Source organism: Podarcis filfolensis, assembly GCF_964270895.1.
Source record: "Podarcis filfolensis genome assembly, chromosome: 16".
NCBI lineage: Eukaryota > Metazoa > Chordata > Lepidosauria > Squamata > Lacertidae > Podarcis > Podarcis filfolensis.
Window position 1 is genome coordinate 30,848,930 of NC_139620.1, and position 26,107 is coordinate 30,875,036.

Below are 26,107 nucleotides of genomic sequence, written 5' to 3' on the forward strand. Positions count from 1 at the left end.
AAGCAGGACCTGAGTGCAACTGATAGGCTTGCCCTCCATGAATGTGTCTGTCAGGTGCTGTTGCGGTTGCTTGAGAGTAACCAGGCAGGACTCCGACCTGTCTTTTACAGGCTTTATTTTGGTGCAAACTATTTACAGTGAAGAGCGTCATAAGTTCATGTCTGGCTCAATCGCTAGCAGAATCCAGGAGTGGTCTGTTTTTGTGCCTCCCCCAACATAAAAGTTTTGTCACCCCCAGCCTTTTCCACCCCTCCCTGCGCCTCAAACTACTGCGCATGATGGGTGATGGCAGGGGTGTGCTTCCCTCCTCTCCAGCTTGCTCAGGCGCGGTGTTAAGGCTCTTTCTAGCATCCTCTGGTCCTTGCACCTCTTCCCCACTGGAGGTGGGGCTTTCCTCCTCGCCAGAAGAGGAACTGCTTCGCAAGATTTTCGGAGGCTCCCTGTAACACAACTTCCCTCTACCTCTTACCTCTGAGCCGATGGCAGTTCCCTGACAGTGTCTAACCATCTTTTAAAGCCAACCAAGTTGGTGGCCATCACTACATCTTGTGGGAGAGAATTTAATCATTTAGCAATGCTCTGTGTAAAGGGGTACTTACTCCTGGTTGTCCTGAATCTTCCAATAACCAGCTCCATGAGACGCCCCCCAGTTCTACTCTTAAGAGAAAGGGAGAAAGTCTTTTCTCTAGCCACCAGTTCTCTGTTGCAATTTTTGCAAGATCACGTTAAAAATGTGATGTGTACCGAGAATAGAGCATATCTTAATTGCGTTTCTCAGCGTTTCTGCATATATTACGCCTGCCCACATCCTGGGGAGCTGGGTTTAGCTCTGCGTTCCCAGCATTGCTTGAAATACTGTCTGACGGACAGTAGAGCCAGACCACAGTCTGGTGATGTAGTCTCCCCTCCAGAGTAGGCTGGAGCCTCTCTCTGTTTGGCTACAAAGTCAGCTAGCCACAGAGTGGGGAGGAACAGCACTTGGGGGTGGGGATATAAAAGGAGTTTCTGAGGGAGAGGGGTAGACAAGGCTGGATTTAAGATGAGAGGTTGGGCTTGGTTTTGAGGAGGGGCAAAGGTTCAGGTTAAGAAATAGGGTTTGGTGGGAGTTGGGAGTTAGGGAGTGTGTTCAGGAGAACTGGTTCTGAGGGAAGTTAAGCATTCACACTGAGGAGGACTACCCATAGCAAGAGGGTGGAGCCTCGCAGCTTGGATCGGGAGACCGGGTTGAGGGTCTGGGGAAGGTATACAGGCCAGAGTGTCCTGGGAGGGCTGAGTCTGAGCCGGGAGAGGTAGATCTTGTGGGAATACAGTGGTACCTCAGGTTAAGTACTTAATTCGTTCCGGAGGTCTGTACTTAACCTGAAACTATTCTTAACCTGAAGCACCACTTTAGCTAATGGGGCCTCCCGCTGCTGCCGTGCCGCCGGAGCACGATTTCTGTTCTCATCCTGAAGCAAAGTTCTTAACCCGAGGTACTATTTCTGGGTTAGCGGAGTCTGTAACCTGAAGCGTATGTAACCCGAGGTACCACTGTACGGGCTACCTGGGTCTCAGTAGAGTCAGGAGGGGAGAGTTCCTCTAGGTACGTAAGACTCCCAAACCAGTAACAAGGGGTGAGGGGATCCCCCTGGGTCTGTAATACCATTTAGAAGACCTCATGAACCAAAGGATTAAGCTGCGAAGGAATCTGTGCTGAAAGTATTTAACTATAATATCAAAGTGACAGAAACTAAGTTGAGCATTTTACCCTCTATTCTAGAAACCTAAACATTTACCATCTGAAGTGTAACACCTGATTTTTAGTAACTGAAGAAGAGTTGTGCCTATAGTATTATGTTTAAGCCTGAGACATAATTAAATAAAATAAGTTAACATCAACCTGAAAGAACGCATTTCCTGACCCACTTTGTTTCATAAACTTATTTTTGTTTAATAAAACGTTTCATGTTTGTTTGATCAGCTCCTGCCTGAGACTCTAAATCATTAAGTTTTCCCTCACACAAGTCCCCCGCCAGATAATCTGTGGTAAATTGTAGAAATTCATGTAATTGGTGTACTGTGAGGTGGCTGCACTATATTTAATTGAGGGCAGTTAGCGGGAGAGGATCCACCGCATTATTAATTGGTGGTATTAAGTGGTGGGTCTGCTACAGCTGATTTGCAATGATCTTAATTGTGTAGCATTACTGACTTGCGGGAAATAAAAGGATGCTTTGATGGGGTTGGTATTATTTGTGAAATTTGTCTCAGAGGGGGGCATAAAACATTTGAAAAGCCTTTTAAAAAAAATGATCATATAAAGGTCGCTTATTAACAGTGAGCCTGGTACACAATTGATCAAATTTCCGTTAATCCGTTTCCATGCTATGTCCTTGACTACAGTGAGTCAGAAAGCTTATTCATTTCTGCTACTTGGTTGAGCTAGCCCAGTGAGGGGGGAAATGTCCGTTTTCCTCATTGGAAAGCATTCTACCAGCATCTAACCCCCCCCTTTTCTCCCACTTTTCAGGTGCCCTCGTGACAAATTTTTTGACTTCAGATCTGGACAGTTACTCTTACTTGAAGAAGGTGGCCTTAGAAGGACACCTTTACAATGGATTTAATTTAATAGCAGCAGACTTGAAGTAAGTATATAAAAACTTCACAGCTAAGGCAGCAAAGGGGGAGGAAAAAGCAAGGGCCAATGGGGTGCATATAATGGATAGCACTAAATGTTTGTAGCATGGGTATGTGTCAGAGCGAAGCCTATTCTGTCGTCCCCCCCCCTTTTAATGAAGAAATTGTGTTGTTGTTGTTGTTGTTTTATTAAGGAACCAATTTAGGGTTGTAGCAGTCTTTGAGTTGTACTCAGAGCAGCCCCATTGAAACTGGTGTACATAGCAGTCTTAATTTCAATGGGTTTACTCTGGGCAATGAATGTACATTTTACCTTTATTCAGTAGGCTAGTTTCTACATGCCCTCACAAACCATATTCTGTCCTTCATCCAGGCAAGCCAGAGGCATTATCAGGACATAGTCCAGCCAGGCAAAAACGTTATGGGGTTAGAAACAGAGCCAGTGGGAGGTGTGGCCTGGGGAGAGATCTGAGGGCCAGGTAGGGAGGCCTGGAGGGCCACATTTGCCCTCTGAGCTTGAGGTTCCCTACCCATGCTACACTGCGGTTGTGGAGAAGGGAGCTGGGATTGCCAGGCAAGCTGCATAGATGACTAAAAGAAGTAGGCATGGATAAGGAAGGAAGCGCAGTGCCATCTCACAGTTATTACAAACTAATGGCTGCAATCTGCTCGCTTTGTTCACCTGGTCAGGCATCTGGGGAGAACTTGAATGAGAAAGGAGCGAGAGGCAGAAACAGATGTGGTGATAATGATGAAGTCAAGGATGTCGCTCCCTGGAAATGTAAAATGGCACATCCCAGGTGTCAAGTGGGAACTGCCAATAATCCGAGTGGATCTGAAGTCAAGCACACTTCAGGTGTCATTTCATATGGCTCTGTAGATCTTTGCGGGGCTTTCTGAATTAGTCACATAATGAATATAGAATGCGGTCCTGGGCGAAAGCAGAGACAGAGCGCTAGTGAGCTCTGCAGTACCTGGCAGAACTCTAATTAACCCAAGAGGGTGACCTCAACCTGGATTTGAAGTAGCCTTTCTAGAAGGAGGCATAAAGCGTCCCGCCGCCCCCCCCTCCCCCGGATCTGTGAAATCATAGCAATGAAGGAAATTGCCCATTGTTTGGATGTATATTACGAACAGTACAGCTGCTTAGCTTTTTGGATCCAGCAAACTAAGCACATGTTTAAATCTCTTATCAATATACCCTGTTTGTTCTATACACTTTTGTGGCACACTTAATCATGCAGAGTTGTGGTGGGACTGTGATATCCACCAGGCGTTTGTGTAGCCCTGAAAGGGATGTAAGAATCCACTGCTAGAGCGCAAAAATCTTGGGTCAACAGAGGCTGGATGACCATCTATCAGGGATGCTGTGGTGGCACCATGCACTGAGCAGGTGGGGTTGCATTAGGTGGCCCCTAAGATTCATTCTAACTCTAAAATGGTATAATTAATGTCATTCCCCGCTCACTGGGTTAACCTGCCGCTGAAACAAATGGAGGGTGTTGCTAAGACTTTGCTGCCGCAAGCTTCAAATTGATGTGAATTTTGTTTTCATTTTGCTTGCCAACCCTGCCCCACAGTGCAGGCCAACATAAATCATATCATTTTGTTTTCCTGTGGTGGAATACAGAAACGGGAGTGGATGCTGAAGTGTGTGCTGCTTGACGATCCTTTTGGCCCTTTGCCGATCTGTAAATCAATTATTTCTGGGGCTCTGCCGCCCTTAGTTCAGCTCTGCTTTCAGCATTCCTGTTGCCTACTGGGGCTGCCTCAGCCCAGCCGAGCTGCCTTCTGGTTAGCTTTCAAATGCAGTAACTGGCCTTATTAAATTTATTATTATTTATTCATTTATGCCAGTTGCATTGAAGGATAGGTAGGCCTCTGCGGTATTTTGTAATGCTTCTTGAACAAGATGCCAAAGATGCTGAACTCCTCAGGAACCAAAGCATTGTCTGTTAACAGTATACAGTGGTACCTCGGGTTAAGTACTTAATTCGTTCCAGAGGTCCGTACTTAACCTGAAACTGTTCTTAACCTGAAGCACCACTTTAGCTAATGGGGCCTCCTGCTGCCGCTGTGCCGCCGGAGCACGATTTCTGTTCTCATCCTGAAGCAAAGTTCTTAACCTGAAGCACTATTTCTGGGTTGGCAGAGTCTGTAACTTGAAGCGTATATAACCTGAAGCGTATGTAACCCAAGGTACCACTATAGTTAGGATTCTGTGGTGTATATCTGGGATGAGGAACCTCAAGTCCAAGGCCCAAATGCAGCCCTCCAGGCCTTTCTGCCTGGCCTTCAAGACATTTCCCAGGCCACACCCTGTCCCAGCTTTTCACCTTCCTTGAGTGCTTTTGCATGGCAGGAATGCATTATTGAACTGTGATAATGCCTCTTGCTTGCATGGATGGCTGATTGAGAGATGGGTGTATAGCTTTGACTGTACAGAGTTAAAGGTCCCGCTTGTTGCTCTGCTTGCTTTTGACTCTGGCCCTGCCCACCACTGGCATGCGCCCCCCCTCCCCAAAAGTTGCTCCCCTGTTGTGCATTTGCCAGTTCGTTCTTATGTGTGTACAGTGCATAGCTGACTACTTCAAATACGCTATATGTATTTTGACAAGAAGAGGAAGACTCCCCTGGGCAGTAATTACTTTCTATATCCATTTCTTGACAGCTCAATAGAGTGTATCAAAGATGGATGGCTGCTAGCCAAAGAGGGGGGTATTCAGAATATGCCAAACAAACCATGTCCTCCTCCTGCTCTCCCTCCCCAAAATAGCACTCTGGTTTCTCAGAAGTAGTTATAAGAGTTCTTCCCCTCAAATAGGTAGCCTTTGGACTCTCAGTGTTTTGCAGTAGGATTTCAGGTGCATACCAGAATTTCAGGCTTGTGCAATTTCAGTGGATTCAAAGGCTCTGTTGCCCTGGGGTGGCAAACCCACTTTTTTGTGTGTGTTTTTAATGGATGTTTTGCAGTTAGGAAAATCCTCTGAAAAGTGTTGGATGAATGAACGATGAACAGTACAAACAAATCAGGATGAAATCAAGATCCGAGCTCATGACCGTATAACACACACACACACACACACACACACACACACACACACACACACACACACCTGCCCTGCAACCAAATTGGAACAGATAGTAAAGACCAGGCATAGTCTAACCTCTGTGTAAGTTTTGTGCAATTAAATCAATGCACAAGTCAGGGGTGAGCCTATGTTTAAATAAAACATGATTTGTGTTCCAGTGTGTTGTAAATGCATACTGCAGCTGTTAGTAATCAATAGGTTGGTGTTTGAGCGTCACCTGTATGTAGTGGAGCTTTGACTATACAGAGATTACTAGTGAAACTGAGTTGGTGGGCATGTGTTGTGACCTGCCATGGGATAGCTGACCGGTGAATCCCAGGCTTATAAATGGAAGGAGAATAATTGGTTTTCTACAGACAACTTAAAAAAAGCTGGGGGTCTTGGCAGACCACTTAATAGCATTTTTGTTTGTTTATTCTACAAATCAAAATACAGTACATATGTAACTCATATTTGAATAACCGTCAAGGTGCCTTATAATGCAATGGAAGAAGGCAAAAAAACCCACAATCTTATTCTTTCTTTAGCATCAACATCAATATCATCACTGTATTATGAAAATCATGGGCTTTGGGCCAGGCTACTGAGAAGGGCTCCTTTTTAAACATTTAAGGGGAAATTAGTAGACTGCGCCAGTGCATGAAAGTCACAGGCCCTTGTTCAAAATGGTTTTGATTTCTGTCATCAGAAAAAATAAATTGAGTGCAAGACCAAGTGCAGATATTTCTGACTGCTCCACAACCTTACTGTAGATAATGGAGCTTTTGCACCATCGCAGCTTGAGAACCTTTGGCTTAGACAACGTGGCACCAGACATTCTTGGACTGCAACTCCCATCATCCTTGACTGTTAGCCATGATGGCTGGAGTTGGTGGCAGCTGTAGTTCAACAGCATTCAGATGGCAACACGTTGGCTAACCCTGGCCTGAAGTGTAGCTTAGTTCAGGTGCGTTTTCTTTTCTTTAGAAGGACGGTCTCTGGTTCTGCCCCTTGGAACCTGCAGTCACTCATTCTTTTGGACGGAGTGGGGAATGCCTGTTCTCCTTCGTCTTCCCAGTAGTAGCACTTGGCTTTGTTTGTTTGACTAGCACTGCATTCCCTCCCCCTTAGTTCTAGAGTGCCGATCTCTTCCGTATGGCAACCTTACTCTGTTGTCTGGACCTGTGGCTTGTGATGGAGCCATGTTAATCATGAGCATGGGTTTGAGAGAATGCTTTTTATAAATGTCATAGCTTGAAGGTCAGAACAATCCGTAGTAGAATCTTCTTCCCTGCTTCAAGTAAAGTGGACCATTAGAATTCAGCTGCAGACTGCCGCAAGTCGTGGTAGGTCAGGCAGAAGCTTTCATTTAAAACATTTCCTAGTGTCTCCTGCTTAGAGCGATGATCTTCAAATCCCAGTGGAATCATAACTACTGTAGGGCATCTTTGTGATTCGCTAATTTGCCCTTGGTCTCTCTATAATGAAGATGAACACTCTCCTGGAACCAGGGGCTGGGGAGGACATGCAGGGAGGGCAGACACCGTTCAGAAATGGGGGCAGCCTTCTCTCCCTACAAGTTCAGGCGGTTTAGACCTCTCTCTGTTGCAATCATTCAGAGTCAGCCCTGACCAGATCTTTGTGGTCTGGGTACGATTAGCTCCTGCTCGTCCCTTCTCAATGACAAAGCCACAAATACCTGCTCTGTGCACAATCTGTTGGACAAGGTTGGGTAATAAATTGTCTTGTTTCTCTTTCCTTCCTTCCTCTTTCTTTCTTTCTTTCTTTCTTTCTTTCTTTCTTTCTTTCTTTCGCCTTCCTTCATCCCTCTTTCTTCTTCTTCTTCTTCCTTTCTTTGGATTCTTTTTTTAAACAGCTTGCCTTTTTATAATTCAAGAATATTTGAGGTGGCTTATAAAGGAATGGCAAAACAGAACAGCATATTTAAAGAGCCTCTAAAAATACAGTACAGCTTCTAAAAATTCCCTTCCACTGCCCTGCCTTTCCCGACATCAATGAGTACCTGAAACTGTCATTTGCGGAGTCAAAACCATTGCTCCATCTACCCGCCATGCTGTCTACTCCAGCTGGCAACAGTTCTCTTGAGCAGAAGCCTTTCTTCCACCCTGGCAATGGGCATCTTTCAAACTGGAAGATGATGGGGATTAATCCTGGGGAAGTCTTCATTCAAAACATGTGCTCTCCTGCTGAGCCACATCTGTGTTCTCCCATAAATAGGAAATTTCTGCCCACTTTCAAGTGCTTATGTTCTTTTCTTTCTTGCTTTTAATTTGCTCCTGTTTCGAAGTCCATTCTGCACTTTCTCTCCCCCCACTACTGTAACAAGTGATAAGTAGAGTTCTCATTACATGGGGGCACGTGGTTAGATCTCGCTTTCCTGGTTTCTTTAGTTTACCTTTTTCCATTCTGCAGTGTGCCAACTCCAGTTTGGTTCAGCTAGCCCAAGATGGGCCCTGTCCTCACAGATTTTCCTTTGCTTCACTTATATGTCCAACTGTTTTCTCTGCTCTGTGAAGAGGGAAAGACAGCAAAGTAGGTATATTTTTAAAACGGAACATAAAGGGACTGTTCCGATTAGCTTGTGACCATTTGACAAAAGTGGGTAGAAATATGTGAGCAGCTTCTGAAAGTGCTGCTCCCTTCCATTGCCCTTGTGTTTTTTTGGGTGTTTTTTTTTATGATGGCTGTAAAACAATCCAGGCAATGTGGTTGGCTTATATGCCAAATATTCACTGCGGCCAACATTGGATACGATAATCTCTGAATTGCAAAAGCCTTCAGCGATGTCTTGTGGATATTTCACCCTTAGGCTTTGATACTAGTGGCTACGTTGCCCGCAAGGCACTCAGAATTCCCTTTGGTAATAAGATTGATCTTGAAACATAATTCCAAACAGTTTACACTGAAGCTATAAATTTCTGTGGCTGGCTCATGTTGCTGTTTGTCTGCGGCGAAGTTAACATCACTTGTTTTCAGAGGCTCTCTGCGAGTTGATATTGGGCTGGATCCAGAGCTGCCCGTGAGCAGCAGAAGGGCCTCTTCTGCGGGCAGAAGGACCCTTTCTGACATAGCGCAAGATTCTTGCACAAGAAAGAAAGGACTGGGAAACCAGAGGTCGGCTTCTGTTTGTGCAAGGCATCGCAGAATCCCCTGTGCATTACACAGCTTACCGCCAACACTGCCCCTTGCAGAAAGTGGAACAGTAGCTGCTCACCAAAACCTCTCCATCTAAGGGCATCTCTGGACCCAAGCAGAGTAGATTCTTCTAAAAATGCAGGATTAAAAGAAAAGAAAGGAAAGGAAAGCTCTCTCAAATAAAATAAAAAATACCTTGTCTTTCATGCTAGCTCTTGCTTTTAAAATAAAATGCGTATGAATAAAAGCACGTATATCCTTCCTTTCTGTCATGCAAGATATCCAAGGCAGCTAACAACAATATAATAGCTATTGCAGGAATATAGGGTTGGGTCCAACTGTTTTTGATAAGAGCAGACCCAGCTGAAATCAATTGAGCCAAATTTATCATGTTTTTAATATTCTGTTGGGAGCTGCCCAGAGTGGCTGGGGAAACCCAGCCAGATGGGCAGGGTATAAATAAATTATTATTATTATTGTTGTTGTTGTTGTTGTTGTTGTTGTTGTTGGTCTCCATTGATTTCAATGGGTCTTTTCTGAGTAGAACAAACTTTGGATGCTCCCCTCCAGTCCGACACTGCATCTTATTTTTGAAGATCATGCTAATACGGGCAACAGCGATGAAAAATCAGAGCGGGTGGCAGTATTTTGGGGGAAAGCTGACCTTCCAGCCCAGTTTTAGAGGACAGAATGTGGCCCTTCTTTCCTGAGCTAGTTACAACATTCCCTTCCTGGAATGTGTGAGTGCCAGCTTGTATATGTGTGTGTTTTCTAGCTGCTGAAGCTATTTGCTATTCAAATCTGTTACGGTTTGAGGTATGTGGAATAGAGAGTGTACTTCTGGGAAAATGTGGAATGTTGGGGAAATAAGCTACAGATGTCCTGAATTAAGATGCATCTCCCATTGTCCTGCCCCCAACCCCCTAAACTCCAAGGAATCTTAACTGCTGAAATTCTCAAACCAGAACTTCAAGGCAAGTATTAATGTTGCTTTCACACTCAAGTTCTGCTACTAAAGGAAGTCTCTGGTGACTACTTAAATCAGCACAAGATAGTCTTTTGCAGCAATGCTTGGCTAATAGATACATGTAAGAACTGGCTCTGGATTAGCTTCTGGGGTGCCCCCTCACTCACTCAAAGACAGCTTTTTTAATATACTTCATACAGGCTTGGCACAAATATCAGTCAGATCATGGTTTACAGAGCCTAACTGGTTTGATGAGTCTAAATTGACAAACTTTGGTTTGCGACGGGGCAGAAGTCAGATTATAAAATGATGGTTTGAATTTAAGCAAGCTGGTTTATATTACATCTGACTCTGCAGATAGCAAACTAGGCTTGATGTTTTCCACATATTTAGCTCTTTTTGCTTATGTCTTTAGGAGCGTATAGCCTTTCAAGGAGTTGATCTACATGGTCAAGTTGGGACATTTTCTATAGAGACTTCCTAGGCAGGTTCTGTTTGTGGCTAGAATGTTGTACTGGAACCAGAGCCAGCGCTGTCTTGGAACCAGCTATCCAGTGCACTTGTTGCAACGGTATTATCCACCTAGGGAAGCTTGAAAATGGAAGGAGCTAAATCTCCACTTAAGAAAAATCCTGAATTTTGTATAGTGTGCAGCTATCCCTGTTTGACCAGGAATGGTCTTTGTTTTCAGGTACCTGAGCCTAATCAGGTACAGTCTTTATTTTTGCATTTTGGGGGGGGGGGATTCTTGAAAAACATTTTAACATAAGTGAATTGCTAGAGGACTTGTTCTTTAGGGTTCATCTGCCTTACAGGGATCTCTAGTAGTTTGGTGTTCTCCAGCTTTGGGTCCCCAGATGTTGTGGGATTACAGCTCCCATCATCCCTGACCGTTGGCTAAGCTGGTTTGGGCTGATGGGAGTTGCAGTCCAGCAATGTGTGGGAACCAGAGTTGAAGAACGTTGAAGTTGTAGGTGCATTGTCCCTAGTGTCAACACATTTGAATGGACACAGTGACACACTGCATTATTCAGCCTGCACATTCACATACCGCTGCTGCTGCTTAGTTTGAATTGTTGATAACCTATTGTAAGGTAGTTGTGGTTTTCTAGTGTGTTCAGCTGAAAAGAGCAAACACCATAATAGCTTGGAAGGAAGGCAGTAGCAGATTAAATTAACATAGCATGCAGAAATCAAAGAAGACTCTTTAGCAATGAGTAATAACAAGGGCAATTCAGACAATGATGAGTATCTGGGGTGTTACATACACGACTCTTGCTTTATTTATTTTTTTTTGGGGGGTGAAATGGAAAGCACATGACCATTGCTGTTTTAGCACACATTCCATTAAACTGTTGTGCACTACTGCAAATACGTGAAATATTGTGGAAGCCCATAGCTGTATTTGAAACTTGCTTGGTTGCTTGAAAATATGTTAAATTCTTGCCACAATCTTTATTAATAGATTTCTCCTCTCTCGTCTCTCTTTTTTTAAAAAAACCCCAGCAAAATACATAGTTAAAATCTAGAAGCCTGGAAACTACAAATCTCTTATCCTGGAGGAGTTGTGGAATAGTACATGAGATGAATTTATATTGAGCAGAACATCTGATTGACTTGCCTTGGGAACGAGTCTGATACGTTCGTTCTTTTTGCTGAATTTTGCTTTCTTTCCTTAAAACAAAAAACTTTGGCTTTTTAGCGATGCATGACCAGCTTGGGTTTTGTAAGGAATTGCTGGAATGTATGTCTTTGAGAAGGGTGGGGGTAAAGATCTAAGGTGAAACATAGCAACATGACTAATGGGCGATGCATCATCCACTTGGGGTTCTTTTGTGGGAGGGGGAGATATTTCAAGCGTAAAGGTGCTCCCTCCATAGAAAAGAAAGCGATAAATCAGAGGTGTATATTTGCCATGCAATTATGAGGGCCGCGAAATGGTTGCAAAAGAGTGCAAATCCTTCATTTCTAATGACAGACGTTGATTTGTTTGGCACAACTATTCCCCGCTGCTTTAGTTGTTTACTGCCTGTTCCATGTGTGGCATTAGAGCATGGGTCAGCAAACTAAGGGGCGCGGGCCAGATCAGGCCCAATTGCCTTCTAGATCCGGCACGCAGACATTCCAGGAATCGCTGCGTGGATCGCCAGCACATGCGTTCTTTCCCTCTCCCTCACACGGTGGCACTTTTCTCCTCAGGGACAGAGCAATCTTGTCCCACGCCGCGTGCCGTTGACGGCGGGAGTTGGCTTGCCCGCTTGCCTGCCTCAGCAGGGCGGCGCTTTGAAGTGGGCATGTGACGCTGGCTGCCGACTGCTGATGCGTTTTCCTACGGCTCCTCCTCCCTCTCCTTCAGTCTGCCCTTCCTTCCTTCTCGGCGCCCCTTTTCCATGCCACTTCCTTGCACGCTTTCTTCACCGCCGGCCTTCCTGCCTCCCTCCTTCATTTCTCCCATGGCGTTCAGGCGGGTTGTTGCTGCAGCTGTGGCCGCTGCTTGCAGGTTGGCGGGCGGCTCGTGTCTTCTTCTCCGCGGTGCCTCTCAGGAAGCAGCAGCAGCAGGTGGTGGGTAAAAGCTCCAGCGAAGCCCCAGTTCCCCTACCTCCATCCGCGGCTCCCCCGCCGGGGCTGCTGCTTCTGTCTTCACCGGCCAACGCAGCCTCCTGCCCCGCCACGGCGCCTGGCTGGCTGGAGAAGCCCAACTGCGGCTCTTGGGACGACAACTGGGACAGGTAAAGCAAAGCATCTTCAGGCCTCTTTGCGGGCCCATATAGTCCGGCCCCCCACAAGGTCTGAGGGACAGTGGACCGGCCCCCTGCTGAAAATGTTTGCTGACCCCTGCATTAGAGCCACTGGGACTTGCGCTAGCAGAGCAGGCCATTCCTCTCCTCTCTCCTCTCCTCTCACCTGCAGCCCCCTGTGCACTCTCAAAATCAGTTCCAGAGGGTTCACAGACACCCCCCCAGAGAAGATTTTGGGGGTGCAAAGAGGCAGTGGAGGAAACAAACATGATGCTGTGCAAGCAAAACTCTGCTGGTTCTGCTTTGGTTACAACCCACAGTGCTTAGTACAGCCTTCCAGCAATCTGGTATGCCCCCCACCCCAGATGCATTGGACTGCAGCTCTCATCATCTTTGGTTGTTGGTCATACTGACGATCATCCCTGACTATTGGGGGGCTGGTGGACTTGCATCCCAATCCATCTGGATGGCGCCAGGTTGTAAAAAGCTGGTGGAGTATATTAGTCTGCTATTGTAACACAAAGTCAAGAGCGAAGCAAGGACAGCAATACGTCACTTGTTTGCATTAAGCTAAAAATTAGCATGGCTTAACATTGCGTTCAAACCAGACGGTGGTTTAATTCATGTTTAATTTGCTGTGTAAAATTGATTTTTGTGTTTAATAAAGAGAGAAAAGAGAGAAGGCCTGCCCCAGTGTTCCGACTAATAGGGATTGTGATGGTCAAACTTCTGTTGACAGGGAAATGTTGGAGGTTTCTTTTCACTGATGGCCCTTTACTGCACATCCAGCTGTTACTTTGAAACTTGAATGACATTTGGATGAAGATATTTTTGTGCGCTCGATTCAGTTGACAACCATGCTTTGAAACTCTTTATGTGATGACAGAAGGTAGCGCCCACCTAATTGCTGGCAGTGGAGAGAGCTCAGAAGCGCCAGGGCAGGCTCCCATGGGATGAATCATCTGAGCATCCAGACAGGTTTCCACAGAAGGAAGCTAGTTGGTTTTGGGGGGGGAAGGGGGAGTGGTACAGTTGCCAGGTGCTGCCTGTTGAAAGGTGACTTAAGGCAGTGTGTCAGGCAACTGCCATCGGCTCAGGGGCAAGAGGGGGAAAGCCAGATGGATTACAGAGAGCCCCCAAAGATCGTGGGAAGCAGCACCTCCTCAGCGGAGGAGAGTAACCACGCCTCCAACGGAGAGGAGCTTCAGGGCTCGGAGGAGGCGAGGCGGTGCCAGGACACCTTGCCTGGGCAAAGAGGGGAGGAGAGAGGTCCTCCGTTACCCATGCCCTCCTTGCGCAGTAGGCTTCCGCACAGAGAGGGGAAGCGCAGACTGGGCATCAAGAAACTACTCTGCTGGGGAAGGTTTAAGGACCGCCCACTCTCAGATTCTGCCAGTGAATGAGCGAGCCACAGAATAGTGGCGCTCTGCATGGTGAAGGTTTCTTTGGCACCAGTAACAGGGCTTTACAGCTGACCAGGGAGGCATTTGCCTGATTGCTCTCGAGCAACCCCCTGATACCCTTAGACAGTGGTTTCCAAATCCTGGAGCTCCTCTGCAGTTGAATCAGGTGTCTCTGCAAGATCAGCAAGGCAAGCTTCTCTTCTCAGATGGTGTCCCTTGTTGACAATCTTTTCCTGCGATGCACAGCTGCAAGGCATGGTTGGGCACATTTATTTCATCTAAGGGGGTTGGCTGTCACCTTCTCTGAGCTGAGAGCGTACTCTGGTACATGCTCTGAAATCCTCTGGCACGCGCATTGATTCCTAGGCAAGGAGGAGGGGGGAAAGGCCCTCTAAAGGCAGGAAGACTGAAAACCACAGGGTTATGATATATAGTCCCATTCTCTATCTTCCATTGTTTGCCAGCCTTGCGCTTGTCTGATAACCTCTTTTTGTTGTTGTTCAAAAGACTTTTAAAAAGGCTGTGTATATGAGAAATAAGCGGCTTTTAAAAGCCGGAAAAGTGTTTAAAGTTTATGGGCGAGCGACGGGCTCAAGTGTTACTAGTAGCATTAATCTTATTTTAGGGGGGAAGTGGTGGAGAGGATAGAGCAGGTATAGGCAAACTCCAGCCCTCCAGGTGTTTGGGACTACAATTCCCATCATCCCTAGCTAACAGGACCAGTGGTCAGGGATGACGGGAATTGTAGTCCCAAACATTTGGAGGGCCAGAGTTTGCCTATGCCTGGTATAGAGGGTTGTATGCAACAGTAGTTCTACTCAGAGTAGATCCATTGAAAAGAATGGGTAAGGCCCTTTCCCCCTGTGCCACAGGGCCTGGTTGAAAATCCAACTCAAGCTGCTATTTGCCCTGGGGTGGGTATTTTAGTAGAATTGTGGCAGGCAAGTCCAGCCCTTGCTGTCTGGATTGGGGGAGCCCATGCCTGCTATCTGAAACACACATGCCTAAATGTGACCCTGCATTTAATGCAATGTACTTTGTTTTCTTTAGGTTATTTCTTTTAGTATATTTATGTCCTGCTTTATAGCAACAGGAGACTCTCAGTAGGTAAAATGCAAGGATACAAAACAATATCATGACATACGTATATGGAACAACAAATACAAACTTTTGTTAACACAACGAGAAACCATATTAGGCTGAGAAGATTGCACATTGGTGAAGGGAAGTAATGGGAACAGGGGGAAGAAGGTATAGGGTACCATTTGGAAAACTGTTAAAGATATATATGTGATTTAAGAGGTTAAGAACAAGGAGTTAAAAGAAGGAGATTAACATGCATGAAAAGCAAAGTCATGTTCTTGTTTGTATTATGGTTTATTTTGGTTGTAAAATCCTCTGATGTAAAGAGTGTACAATTTTTTAAAAACAATAAAAATTTAAAACTTCAAAGTGTTGTGCAAAAGGTTCTCGAACCAAGATCAGACCCTGATCTGGGAGAGGAACAGAAATGACATGGTGCCCATGTAGAATCAAGCTTATTAGGGCAGTGTTTCATGCTCCCATCCTTGATTCCAAGGGAGTGAAAATGAGCAACTGGATTTCACAGTGGTCCGTGATGGAGGCAAGGCTTCCCTTGCTGGCAGTTGCCAGGCAACAGGTTGCACTGAAGTCTTCTGAGATGAGGGAGTTGGGCTGCCTAGCTGGTTCATGCTCAACCTGTGATGGGAGCCATGTTAGTTTGGTCCTGAACAAAATAAGGAGGTAAGGAAGGTTGCTGTAGCCAGAGAGAGAAAATATATGGTTGCTTTCTTGCAGTACAGACATCAGCCAAGACATGAGTAATTATTGTGCTGAACCTTAGGAACAGAGAGGCTTGAACTCTGTAGTGGTTATAACTAATATTAAACGCTGGTAAAATGACAACGAGGCAGCCGGCACCTATGTTGAAAATGCGGAGAATTCAATTAATCTTCGTTGCATTTTTCAGGTGGATTAGAATTTACAGTCTACTCTGTGGTGAAGGCTAAGAGTGAATGAAAATAAAATTATAACACTAATATGAAGAATGGGTTGTGCCTCAGAGTTTGCCAGCTTACGATATAAGCGCTGTAAATAACCGAACACAGATATTTTACAGTGTGGATTTTCCTCCATTGTGGGATGGGAGATGAACTCTGTGGGCCAAACCTTCCTGTGATTGCCAAGGGAAGAGAGACAACGAAGAGTTGTATACTCAACAGTGAATGCAATTGGCAAACCAAACAACGCCTTGGATATTTCCACATCAGTTCACGATTATTTTTTTTAGTGTGGTGGTTAGAGTGTTGGACTAGGGCCTAGGAGAGCAGTGTTCAAATCCCCACACAGCCACGGAGCTCACTGGGCTGGTCAATAACCTACTTCACAAGCTTGTTGTGGGGATTAAATGACTAATAATAATAATAATAATAATAATAATAATAATAATACAGTGGTGCCTCGCAAGACGAAATTAATTCGTTCCGCAAGTTTTTTCTTCTTGCGAGTTTTTCGTCTTGCGAAGCACGGTTTCCCATAGGAATGCATTGAAAATCAATTAATGTGTTCCTATGGAGACCGCTTGCCAGGCTGGCGGTGCGGAGAAGGGCTTTTCTCCCCACCGCAAGCCTTCAGGACAGGTCCGGGAACAGAGGGGAAGGCGCGCAGCGCTTCTCCTCTGTTCCGGGGCTTGCGGTGGGAGGAGGGTTTTTCCTCCCCACCGCCAACATTCAGAACAGCATTCTGAATGTTTGCGGTGGGAAGGAAAACCCTCCTCCCACCGCAAGTCTTCAGGACAGCCATCCGAAGGCTGGCACGGGGAGAAGGTCTCTCCGCCCCACCGCCAGCCTTCGGAGGAGCCTTCCGAAGGCTGGCGGCGGGAGGAGGTCTCTCCGCCCCACCGCCAGCCTTCGGAGCAGCCTTCCGAAGGCTGGCGGCAGGAGGAGGTCTCTCCGCCCCACCGCCAGCCTTCGGAGGAGCCTTCCGAAGGCTGGCGGCGGGAGGAGGTCTCTCCGCCCCACCACCAGCCTTCGGAGGAGGTCCGAGGACAGTGGGGAAGACGCGCTGCGCTTCCCCGCTGTCCTGGAGATTTCCCTATGGGCTTTCGTCTTGCGAAGGAAGCCCATAGGGAAATTCGTATTGCGAAGCGCATCGAAAAACGGAAAACCCTTTCGTCTAGCGGGTTTTTCGTCTTGCGAGGCGTTCGTCTTGCGGGGCACCACTGTAATAATTTTATTTATATCCCGCCCTCCCCAGCCGAAGCCGGGCTCAGAGAGGCTAACAACAGTACAGTGATACAACATTATAAAATCATTTCGTTATAAGATCAGTTCAAATCAGATTAATGTCAACCATTGGGCTAGAGTTCTGTGAGGATTGCCAGAAGAGGGGGTCAGGCTGTGCCCTGGCCAAAGGCCTGGTGGAACAGCTCTGTCTTGCAGGCCCTGCGGAAAGATGTCAAGTCCCGCAGGGCCCTAGTCTCTTGTGACAGAGCGTTCCACCAGATTGGAGCCACAGCCGAAAAAGCCCTGGCTCTGGTTGAGGCCAGCCTAACCTCTCTGTGGCCCGGGACCTCCAAGATGTTTTTGTTAGAAGACCGTAAAGTCCTCCGTGGGGCATACCAGGAGAGGCAGTCCTGTAGGTACAAGGGTCCTAGGCCGTATAGGGCTTTAAAGGTTAAAACCAGCACCTTAAACCTGATCCTGTACTCCACCAGGACCCAGTGCAGCTGGTATAGCACTGGGTGAATGTGATCCCGCAACGAGGACCCCGTAAGGAGTCTCACCGCGGCATTCTGCACCCGCTGGAGTTTCTGGGTCAGTCTCAAGGGCAGCCCCAGAACCATGTACATCACCTAGAGCTCCTTGGAGGAAAGGTGGGAAATAAATAAATAATCTCATGCACACATTTTTGCATGTAATTTTGCCTAATGTACACATATATATTTTTTTGCAAGGCAATTCCTCCAAATATATTGCATTTCCATTTGCTTTCACTAGCACATTCATTTTTGTGCTGTTTCCCTTAACGCAAGCAAATTTTGTACATTTTTGAGGGGAGGGCGGAGAGCCGTACCGTACAGTTCGGAGCAGTGCGAATTTTAAAGTGGCAGCTTTTTTTTCAGTTCACATACTGTTTTTGGAAAGCACAAATTGCATGAACTGAATCGGATCTGTCCCTTGTGCCACGGCAGCATTTTACTATTAGCTAAGCTAACAATTGCTTTTCCGGGGGAGCTTTTTAACTAATAGCAATGAGCTGTGTAGCATAAGTCATCTTTTGAAGAATGCCTTGAAAGTAGAAAAGAGGGAGAGCACGAGAGGTCGAGTAAATCCAGTGCTTCTGTTTCTTTCATTTTCTTTTTTTATCTTGTTTTGATCTCAATCACCCTGTTGTTGATGCCCTACATAAGGAGAAAGTTGTTGTTGTGGGGTGGGTGTGAGTGTGTTTTAAGAGCTTTGGCTGCTTTAAAAAGGGAGGGCAACGCATCTCAGTTTGGGTTATAGCTGCAAAGTATAGGATAGGTTATAAATAGCTGACTAAAGAACAATTTCTGCTTGTTAGACTTTGTGTACCAGATGCCAATTTATACACCGGCAGCTTAAATTCCCAACGCGTTACATTTAGTTTTAATGAGGTTGTACCCAGCCTGCTTTTGGTTTGCAAGGGCCTATTGGTGTGTCTCCCCTGTTCTCGGACAAAATGAAATGCTGGGAAATGGTTGCTCATCTGCTGTGCAAACACTCCATACTATCATTATATATTTGTGTACGTGAGTGCATACATGTATGTGTGTGTGCTTATCTATATGATTTGCTACAGAATTGTGTGCGTATGTATTATTTTTTATCTGCAACGGGAAAGAGCAGGGGGGAGAGAATCCTGCATAAAAGGGAGAAGACAATTCTGAAAGCTTGGATAGAATTAAAATCTTGACTACAGATGTACTTCATTTGTCGCTGGAGAACTGCTTCTCCACCACCACCATTGTAAATAATAAGTGAATCGCTTGAGTGAAATACTGCCTGATATGATCTCATCCTGACGTCCAGCCTAATAATCCCAGAGCAGTTTGAGGAATTGCCTTTCTGTGCTGGCAGGAAGGGCTGAAGGATGTAGAGAGTGAGCCATCTAATGGCAGCTCTGCAATTCTTCCTTTGCTACTTCATAAAAGAAAAAGAGGAAGGTGGGGAGGTGGGGAGAGACATCCTTAAAACTGTTGCCTTGTCCAATTTCCTCCCCAGTCCACTCGAGTTTGACATGCTACTAGCAGCATCTGCTAGCTTATTTCTAAAACTCCGTATCGAGAAAGAAAGCTAAATCCCATAAATGCCTTCCTTGCTTGGAAGCCAGTTCATCTCTTAGCAGCAAGGGCGTGGCTGCTCCCACACCAACTCTGGTAACAGCTGAAGGAAGCGAATCACACAGACCTTGAGGTAGAGATAGATGCATCTTGTCAACTTTGTTTCTCATTTTCCCAACCTTATGTTCAGTTGGCCCCACTCCCTCAGTGGTTTGTTTGTTTGTTTGTTTGTTTGTTTGTTTGTTTGTTTGTTTGTTTAGCTCATGCCTGCTGTATATCCACATATCCACCTTTTGGCATTAGTGGCCTTATGCCAAGTCTACTTTTGGGAGAAAAGTTGTTTAGGCCAGCTGCTTTGTAATCTGGTTTAGTCAATTTCACAGTCCCATTTTCTTGGATAAAACTTGGGAGAAATTTAGGAATATTGAACCCTTCCTTCCTTGTTAAAGGTAAAGGGTAAAGGGACCCCTGACCATTAGGTCCAGTCGTGGCCAACTCTGGGGTTGTGGCGCTCATCTCGCTTTATTGGCCGAGGGAGCCGGCATACAGCTTCCGGGTCATGTGGCCAGCATGACTAAGCCGCTTCTGGCGAACCAGAGCAGCACACAGAAACGCTGTTTACCTTCCTGCCGGAGGGGTAGCTATTTATCTACTTGCACTTTGACGTGCTTTTGAACTGCTAGGTGGGCAGGAGCAGGGACCGAGCAATGAGAGCTCACCCCATTGTGGGGATTCGAACCGGCGACCTTCTGATCGGCAAGCCCTAGGCTCTGAGGTTTAACCCACAGCGCCACCCGCGTCCCTTCTCCCTCATTACAAGCATTCATATGATCATTCTGGCTCTGGCTCTTGGTCTCCCTGCCTTCCATCGTCTCAGTCCCAGTTGGTCCATCTCACTCTGTTTTGTCCGCACCAGCCTGCCTCAAGCCTGGTGCCCTCCAGATGTTTTCAACTGCAACTCCCATGTGCACCAGGCAACATGGTCATGCTGACTGCAATTGATGGGAGTTATAGCCCAAAGCATATGAAAGGCACCAGGTGAGGAAGAGTGGTCTAATCTGACAAAAAGTGGGTCTCCAGGTCCCAATAGTTTTTCCCAGCCCTACCTGGGAAATAAATAAAACTTAATGGATTTTGGCATGCAAAGCATGAACTCTCCTACTAAACTGCATCCCATTTCTGTCCTTAACCTATATTGCAATTTCCCCATAGCGTTCATGCTGTGGATTGACAGCTTAAAATCCAACATTCCCCTATTCTTTTCCTCTCCTCTAACTCTTTTTCTTTTGCAAGAGCAGAACTCTTGTTGTTTCCCTTTTAACTAGGGATGTGCCTGCGTGATTCAGGATGTGGCCCTGGCTTGGGGCTTCTCTACTGTCCCCTGCTCATAACATACAGCAGTGAAACACAAGATGAGGCCATGCCATGCGTTCACCTGCCCCTCCTGGTGGGGAAAGGGTGAAACAAGCAGTGTGTCAATTCTGTTTTTGGTTGCTGGCCTGCATGTTGTGTAACATTTCTCATTGCGGTCCCAGCCAGCATGGCCAGTGGTCAGTGAATTGTTATCTGGCAAAATCTAGAGGGATGTAGGGTCCATGTCTTCCCCACCATATTTGAGCTCGATAAATATTGGAGAGCAATTTGATTTCTCAACACAGGGCTTTTTGTGTTAGAAAACTGATAGCCTGTTTGCTCTGATATCCAAGTACTGCACACTTAGAGTTGTATACAGCATTAGTCATTTTCGGAGTAGATGCACTGAAAGGAAAGGAAATTACTATCTTAGATCATTTAATTACAGTCTGAGTAAATGCCATGACCCCTGTATCCAGGAGTGATTTGGACACAAAGCTGAAGGCTGCAGGGGAACTGGATGGGGAGCTAGTCTGGGTCAGGTATCAGAGCTGACTGCAGAAGACAGGGAGGCTGTTGGGCTTGAGACGGTTGGACAAGAATTCCCAGAGGAACCTCCCAGGCCATCAAGGCCTATAGGGACCCGGGACCCTCATAGACAACTTCCCTTGAAGAACCAAATGTCTCTCACTGCACATCACCGGCCCAGCAGTGCTAGAAGTCCACCAGGAGGGGCGGCTATGGAACAAAGGAGACTTGTCCATCTTCAGTCCAGAGGGTTGCTTCTTTAAGGCTCTGAAGTTATTTGGACTCAAGGGGGTGGAGCCTAGAGGAGGTTGTCTCCAGACACAAGAGGCCCAGTCTGCTCCCAGTCTTCGTCAGAGCAAGTTGCTCACTTGCACCCATAAGTGGTCCTGTAGCCATGCCTCCAATCTTGCCCCTTTCCACGCAGGTTCTGCATCAGACCAGAACACGACGGTAGAACTTAAGTTGGACAAAACCCAAACTGAACTAAGCTTTTGTTCATTGGGGACCGACAAGTTGCGTATTTTGTGCTGTGAACTTGTACATATGCACAATTGTAGTGTTGGATGGTGTGCTGTTGCCGTGAAGATTGAGTTTTGCCTTCAACACGTAGGTGTATGCTGAACTGTGCTGTACCCTGGGGGCTTCATTACATTCCACGCTTTGATTCATATTTTCAGCATCTGTGAAAAAAATTTAAAACGTAATTGGGCTTTGTGTACCACTTTCCCGGTAGAATAAAAGCAGCAATGATGTGGATGGGAAATAACTAAGATGAAGTGGGGTGCGGGAGAGCTGTTTTGTGATGGCTAGATGTGAACTCACTCTTGAAATGTCCTGTGGCTTGTTGCTGAAACAAACGTGTATGAAGAAGTAAAAAAAGAGAGGAAAAAACCAATCTCAAATTGCTGTTGACTCATCAGGGCAGACATGAGTGGGGTCAGCGTAAGTCCTGACTACTGTGGTTCAGATGCATATCTGAGCTCACCAGGTTCTCATCCAAGACAGGGTGGCGTTGTTCAGAATTGAAGCAAATGTGGGAGGAAGTGCTGGAAAGCTCTATTGTATTTCCCTTTGTTCAAAGTACGCGCGCACACACACACACACACAGACTTGGATCCAGAAAAGCACAAGTAGAGTTTGAAGGCACATAGCAAGACTTCCTTGCACCCTTGGTTCTGCAGCCCCTTATGCCTCTGGGGGAAAGAATCAGCAAAAAATTGGCACACTTTGGCACACATGAGCAGTGGCTCTCTGAATATTGTCCCTAGATAACAAGTTTTTGCTTTGTTTTTGAACAACTCAAGGGGTTGTATCCAGTGTTGCGACAATTAAAAGCAACTCACTAGGTTGCTTGTTCTGCTGGTGAAGTGTTTTGCACCAGTGGGTGGTTGTTGTGCAAGGGAATGCATAAGCAGCATGCTGGTAACTTTGTTGCACAATAGAATGCACAATGGGTTGTGCAGTGGGTTTCTGCTAGTGCAACTGTTGCATTGCATTCCTCTGTTGCGTAGCATGAAAACTCCTGTTGGATACAGATATTTGTTTCCTTTTTCCTTTTGTAGCTCCTATTAACCTTGTAAAAAAATTCCTTTCTTTTCTTTTTCGTAGTTTGTGGGGGGTGTTCCTTTTTATTTTCCTCTTTAAACAGCCTTTTAAATAGTGACTTGATTATTATTATTTTAAATAAGTAATTGACTGATCCCTGAACTGAGGGTGGGCGGGGGGGGGTGTCTCACTGTGGGGAGGGTTGCACGGAATTTAAACTTAATCAAAGATATGAGTTGCCATTTTGCAAGGAAAACTCTTCTCTCCACCCCTATTTTTATCTTTTAGCACCACCAAAGGAGATGTAATTTGGTATTACGGAAACAAAGGCGGCCCAGAACCTGTCTTCTTAAATCCCGGTGGGTTATATCAAAAACTGTTGGAATGTTGGTTTATGTTATAGCAGTGGGATGTGTTTGTGTGTGTTGTGTGTGTGCTTGCACAGTCTTTGTCCTGAAAAGCGGAATCCCATGAAAGAGAGCTACTGGATGTTTGTAAGAGGAGTCTCATTCAACGGTGCATTGGCTACATGTGGAGTAAACTGGCTTTATAAATATCTCAAATAATATTTTTTTAAAAATACTGATGAGTAGGGCGCTTAACTAAAACATGGGAGGCTGTAGCCTGAGGGCTTGTTCTAATAATTACTTTGCCTACAGCAGCTTGCAGGGGAATTCAGGAGTCAGGCAGTGCTGAGGCATACTGCTGATGTAGTATATCATTTTGGAGGATCTTCTTTCAACATAACTTAGAACTAGATACTTTTAGTGCTGAAAGGGACTTTGGACATACACTGGTACCTCAGGTTAAGTACTTAATTTATTCCGGAGGTCCGTACAGTGGTGCCTCGCAAGACGAAAAGAATCCGTTCCGCGAGTCTCTTCGTCTTGCGGTTTTTTCGTCTTGCGAAGCAAGCCGATTAGTGGCTTAGCGGATTAGCGCTATTAGCGGCTTAGCGGATCAGCTGTTAAGCGGCTTAGCGGATCAGCTGATAAGCGGCTTAGCGGCTTGGGAAAAGGGGGGGGGGAGGGAAAAAACCCAAGGAACTCCCAAGACATTTTCGTCTTGCGAAGCAAGCCCATAGGAAATTCGTTTTGCGAAGCACCTCCAAAACGGAAAACCCTTTCGTCTAGCGGGTTTTCCGTTTTGCGAGGCATTCGTCTTGCGGGGCACCACTGTACTTAACCTGAAACTGTTCTTAACCTGAAGCACCACTTTAGCTAATGGGGCCTCCTGCTGCTGCCACGCCACCGGAGCACGATTTCTGTTCTCATCCTGAAGCAAAGTTCTTAACCTGAAGCACTATTTCTGGGTTAGCGGAGTCTGTAACCTGAAGCATATGTAACCTGAAGCGTATGTAACCCGAGGTACCACTGTATATCTAGTCAAAGGATGGGGGATCTCCAGTCCAATCTTGGGGGGGGGACCTGTTTGGCCTGCAAAAACCCACACCCACCTGTCAGTCAGCAACATCACTGGGGCAGGTTCGGCACTGGCAAAGCTGCAGGGAGCAGGATTGAATCTTCCTCCCATCAGCTGATGAGCTGGGGAGTTTAGTCCTGCTGGGTGCTGATTCGCCTGTGCATTCCCTGCAGGGAACATGCTGGTGAAGCAGAACCTCACTGCCATGCATCAACCTCCCATAGCTCAGTTGGTTGGAACATGGTGCCAGTAATGCCAAGGTTGCAAGCTCGATTCCCATATGGGACAGCTGCATATTCCTGCATTGCCAGGGGTTGGACTAAATGATCCTCGCGGTCCCTTCCAACTCTACAATTCCATGATCCATGACTTGGGGATTTATGTCAGGTTGACTGATGGGATTGACTCTTGTCAGCATGTCAAGGCCAGCCTGCAGGGTGGAAACTGATAAAGATCTGGCCCAGAAGGTTCCCCACCCCTGATCTCATCCATACCCCACCCCATTCAATGCAGAATCTACAGTGCAAGATGCAGAGTCCAGCATCTCTGACAGATGGCCATTCAGCCTTTGTTTAAAGGTCCCCAGAGAAAAGCGAACCAACTACCGTTTAAGACAGAGATGGCCAAACTTGCCCCTCCAGCTGTTTTGGGACTACAGTTCCCATCATCCCTGACTATTGGTCTTGCTAGCTAGGGATGATGGGACTTGTAGTCCCAAAACAGGTGGAGGGCCAAGTTTGGCATCACTGGTTTAAGACCATCTGTCAAGCAGCTCTCACTATTAGGAAATTTCTCCTCCTGCCCAGCCAGAATCTGCTTCCTTGCCATTTCCACCCCTTGGTTCTAGACCTGCCCTCTGGAGCAACAGAGACGAAGTCTGCTCCATCTTCTAAACAACAAACCTATAAGCTCGTTCCGCATGTTCATATCCCACCATCCCTCACTTGCATTGCACAAGGCTGTTTAAAGAAAAAAATACATGCTACTTAACTAAACGTAATACATAAAATGTTAAAATGGATTGAAGCCAAACTTCAATTGAAAATGTCTGCTGGAATTGGGGAGCCTCCAGTAGGTGTAGAAGTTCAACAGGGATGGAGGTGTCTGACCTCAACAGGAAGAGAGTTCCACAAATTTGGGCTCACAATACTGAATACACAGCTCCTGCTGGATACAAGCTGTTCATCCGTGCCATGAAGGACCTCTTATGAGAGACTCGTCCCAAGACCTCAGTGATCAGGCAGGGATATAAAAGTATAAGCAGAGCATTAGAAAGTTTGTAGGCAAATAAAATGGGGACACTGGCCACATCTGCGTGCAGTGCAAAGCCAAAAAAAATCTGGGCATAATAAGCCAGGATATGCATGAGTTGTATGCAGGGGCACACAACTGATTTGCAGCCGCTTTGCTCAGCAGTTAACCATAGTTAACTGCGTGCAAATCCAGAAACTATGGTTAATGACTTCGGAACAAGCCAGAGTGTGAAGCCAGCTTCAAAGCATAGCTTTGTATCCTGGTTTCTTTTGAAGCTTGACATTTACTATTTCATTACATTTATACAACATTTGAGAATAAAACAATAATCACAGGGAGGGAGGGAGGGAGGGACGGGCTGCAAAGGAGCATGGCATCTCTGTAACTGGCATCACAAAGGAACCTGGCATCACTCATAAGGTAAAGGTAAAGTGATCCCTGACCGTTAGGTCCAGTCATGACCAACTCTGGGATTGTGGTGCTCATCTCATTTTACTGGCCAAGGGAGCCAGTGTACAGCTTCCGGGTCATGTGGCCAGCATGACTAAGCCGCTTCTGGCGAACCAGAGCAGCACACAGAAACACCGTTTACCTTCCCGCCGGAGTGGTACCTATTTATCTATGTGCACTTTCACGTGTTTTCGAACTGCTAGGTTGGCAGGAGCTGGGACCGAGCAACGGGAGCTCACCCTGTCGCAGGGATTCGAACCGCCGACCTTCTGATCGGCAAG

The 26,107-nt window shown here is 46.2% G+C and overlaps 1 protein-coding gene and 1 long non-coding RNA gene across 5 annotated transcripts in view; one reads left to right on the forward strand and one right to left on the reverse strand.

Annotated features, from left to right (window-relative positions):
• Positions 1-26,107, reverse strand: part of LOC310751493 — a 164,085-nt gene that overhangs the window by 52,832 nt on the left and 85,146 nt on the right. Inside the window, exon 2 of the long non-coding RNA XR_014542559.1 lies at positions 23,748-24,046. This is a non-coding gene — a long non-coding RNA (uncharacterized lncRNA). The remainder of the gene's footprint in view (positions 1-23,747; positions 24,047-26,107) is intronic.
• The window catches only part of TANGO2 (transport and golgi organization 2 homolog), an 87,692-nt gene that overhangs the window by 51,191 nt on the left and 10,394 nt on the right, over positions 1-26,107 (forward strand). For all 4 annotated transcript variants that reach the window (XM_083590579.1, XM_083590581.1, XM_083590582.1 and 1 more), the window contains exons 5-6: positions 2,510-2,624; positions 22,989-23,059. In XM_083590579.1, coding sequence (XP_083446705.1) covers positions 2,510-2,624; positions 22,989-23,059 — 186 coding nt within the window. The remainder of the gene's footprint in view (positions 1-2,509; positions 2,625-22,988; positions 23,060-26,107) is intronic.